Below are 2,419 nucleotides of genomic sequence, written 5' to 3'. Positions count from 1 at the left end.
CTTTCAAATATTTAATTGACATTACAAAAAGGATTTGTAAAACAAGCATAATTTCAACACAATTAATAAACAAAAGAAGAAAATTTAAAGCTGGCTTTGGGTTTTCACTTCATGATGATTGATTGTATCATGCATGCAATTCCCATATTCTCTAGAGATTATATAAATATATATATGTGTGTGTGTGTGTGTGAACCACTACAACAAAGAGAGAGAGATGGAGAAAGAGTACCCAAGTGATGTTTACAAGGAGTGCTTGAGAAACCATGCAGCCACCCTCGGCAGCTACGCCACCGACGGCTGCGGCGAATTCACGCTCGACAACACCTCTCTCTCAACCCTACAATGCGCCGCATGCGGTTGCCACCGCAATTTCCACCACAAAGTCAGCTACATGACCAGCAGGAGTCGAGGAGACCCAGAAAACACTGTAGAACGGATCGATTACGAAGGCGGCAGCCGAGGGACACGTCCCGTCATGGCGGAGGGGCGAGACAGGAGCGGAAAGAAGCGATTCCGGACGAAATTCACAGCGGAACAGAAGGAGAAGATATTGGAATTCGCGGAGAAGCTGGGGTGGAAGCTGCAAAGGAGAGAGGAGGAAGACGAAGTGGAGAAATTTTGTAGAGGGATTGGGGTGAGTAGGCAAGTGTTCAAGGTGTGGATGCATAACCATAAGAACGCTTCCTCTGTGTCTACCTGCAATGTATGATCTCTTTCAACTCCATAGAAAATCCGGGATCTGATCTGATACTCTCAATTTTTCTCTTTGTTTTTGTAGGTTTCCATTACTTTTTCTTCTTTCACTTTAGTTCATGTTGGGTTATTGTTTGAACCTAACACAACAATTATATTATTAAAAATTATATTATATTTATATATTATATAATTTATATCACATAAAATAAAAACATTTTACCAACATACGGCAAATGGAATTTTCCCCCCGGTATACCTCAGTTTCCATATTAATACCCATCTAAAAAAAAGTAAATCGAATTACCATTGTTTTTTTTCCTTCTCATTTTGGGTAAAATATAACTTGTTAATATAAGACTAAAAAAAAATGATATAAATCGATTGTAATCCAAAATATTATTAAAAGCGTAATTTTTATATTGGAATAATAATTAGTTTGACACTAAAAATATTACATTTTCATAACATTTTCGATTGTAATCGAAATTATTACAAATTAAGTATTTTTTTTATTCTAAACCCTAAACTCATTGCAACGCAACATTTTCAGTTGTAATAAAAAATCTTATAAAATATAACTTTTTATATTAAACATGATAAAATTTTAATTTGCAAATTATCTTAAATTAATCTTAAATTAATCTTAAATTATGTTTCCAAAAGTACCCCATTTTAAGGTCTATATACATGATTAAGAAATGAAGACTAAATTGATTGGTTCCAGAAGTTATAATCAAGACATCATTGTGAAAATCATTAATTGAAATAAAGATTGAAATTACGAAAGAAAAAAAAGTAAATTGTTTAATTTGAAAATCATGATTGTGTATTTTTTTTTAATAATTTAGAGTTAATTACATCATATATCCTTAAAGTATGCCCATCATTTTAAATTGGTTCCTAAACTTTTAAATATTCCAATTTTATCCCCAAATTATGAATATCATTCTAAATTAGTCCTTCAAATTTTGAATGTTTCAATTCCATCCCCAAACTATGACTGATCGCGTGTAAATGTGTGTATTTTGACACGCAAATTTTTGCAAGTATACACAATCGATGCAAGTAATATAGAAGTAAGTGAGTTATCGTATCCACAGGGATTTAAGGGAAATCTTTGAAGTTTGCTACAGCTAGTACTAGGCGTCACAAACTAATCCTAAGTTTCTTGTCCAATGGTATTCACAAAGAAAAAATAAGTCGTGGCAAATGATATGAACAGATGGAAAAATATGTTAAGGCGAGAAAAATGTGAAGTGAAATGAGCAATGAAGTTTTGTTGTGGCAAGAAAAATATGCAAGAGTAAATAGATAAAAGTTGTCAAGGCTAAAAAAATGTTGAATTTCGAATATATACTAAAAACCTCATACAATCAAACTTCTAATAGAGCACTTGAGTTGGATTTGATACGACAAGAAATTATTCTATGTCTTGGATGATCATAGTATACTATGCCTATGCTGCCCGATTGGATTTACTACAATGTTCCAAGAGTATCTCTAACACAGAACTTGATAAACTATTGCTACGACAATTCTACTCAGTGTTAACTGCAGCCCTTGGTTTGTTAAACTGTTGCTACGATAATACTCCTCAGCGTAAACAATAGCTCTAGCCTATCTACTTTTGTATTTATCCCTCTTAGGCGAATCAAACCCTCTCCTTATCTCAAAGGTGAATTAAAACCTCACCATCCTGAATCAGTTGCTTTGTTCACGT

At 33.4% G+C, this 2,419-nt stretch overlaps 1 protein-coding gene across 1 annotated transcript; it reads left to right on the top strand.

The window, feature by feature from the left end:
• The first annotated feature begins 217 nt into the window (after nt 1-217).
• LOC120191880 (zinc-finger homeodomain protein 10-like) lies at nt 218-789 on the top strand. Its single transcript, XM_039194757.1, has one exon. The coding sequence runs from the start codon at nt 218-220 to the stop codon at nt 710-712; it is 495 nt and encodes a 164-aa protein (XP_039050688.1). The 3' UTR covers nt 713-789.
• The last annotated feature ends 1,630 nt before the right edge of the window (nt 790-2,419 follow it).

This window comes from Hibiscus syriacus, unplaced genomic scaffold, assembly GCF_006381635.1.
Source record: "Hibiscus syriacus cultivar Baekdansim isolate YM2019G1 unplaced genomic scaffold, ASM638163v2 tig00116971_pilon, whole genome shotgun sequence".
Taxonomy (NCBI): domain Eukaryota; kingdom Viridiplantae; phylum Streptophyta; class Magnoliopsida; order Malvales; family Malvaceae; genus Hibiscus; species Hibiscus syriacus.
This window is presented reverse-complemented; position numbering and strand designations above follow the sequence as displayed.

Excerpts from the sequence above, each read along its gene's own strand:
- LOC120191880 (XM_039194757.1), top strand. The coding sequence starts at position 218 with ATGGAGAAAGAGTACCCAAGTGATGTTTACAAGGAGTGCTTGAGAAAC.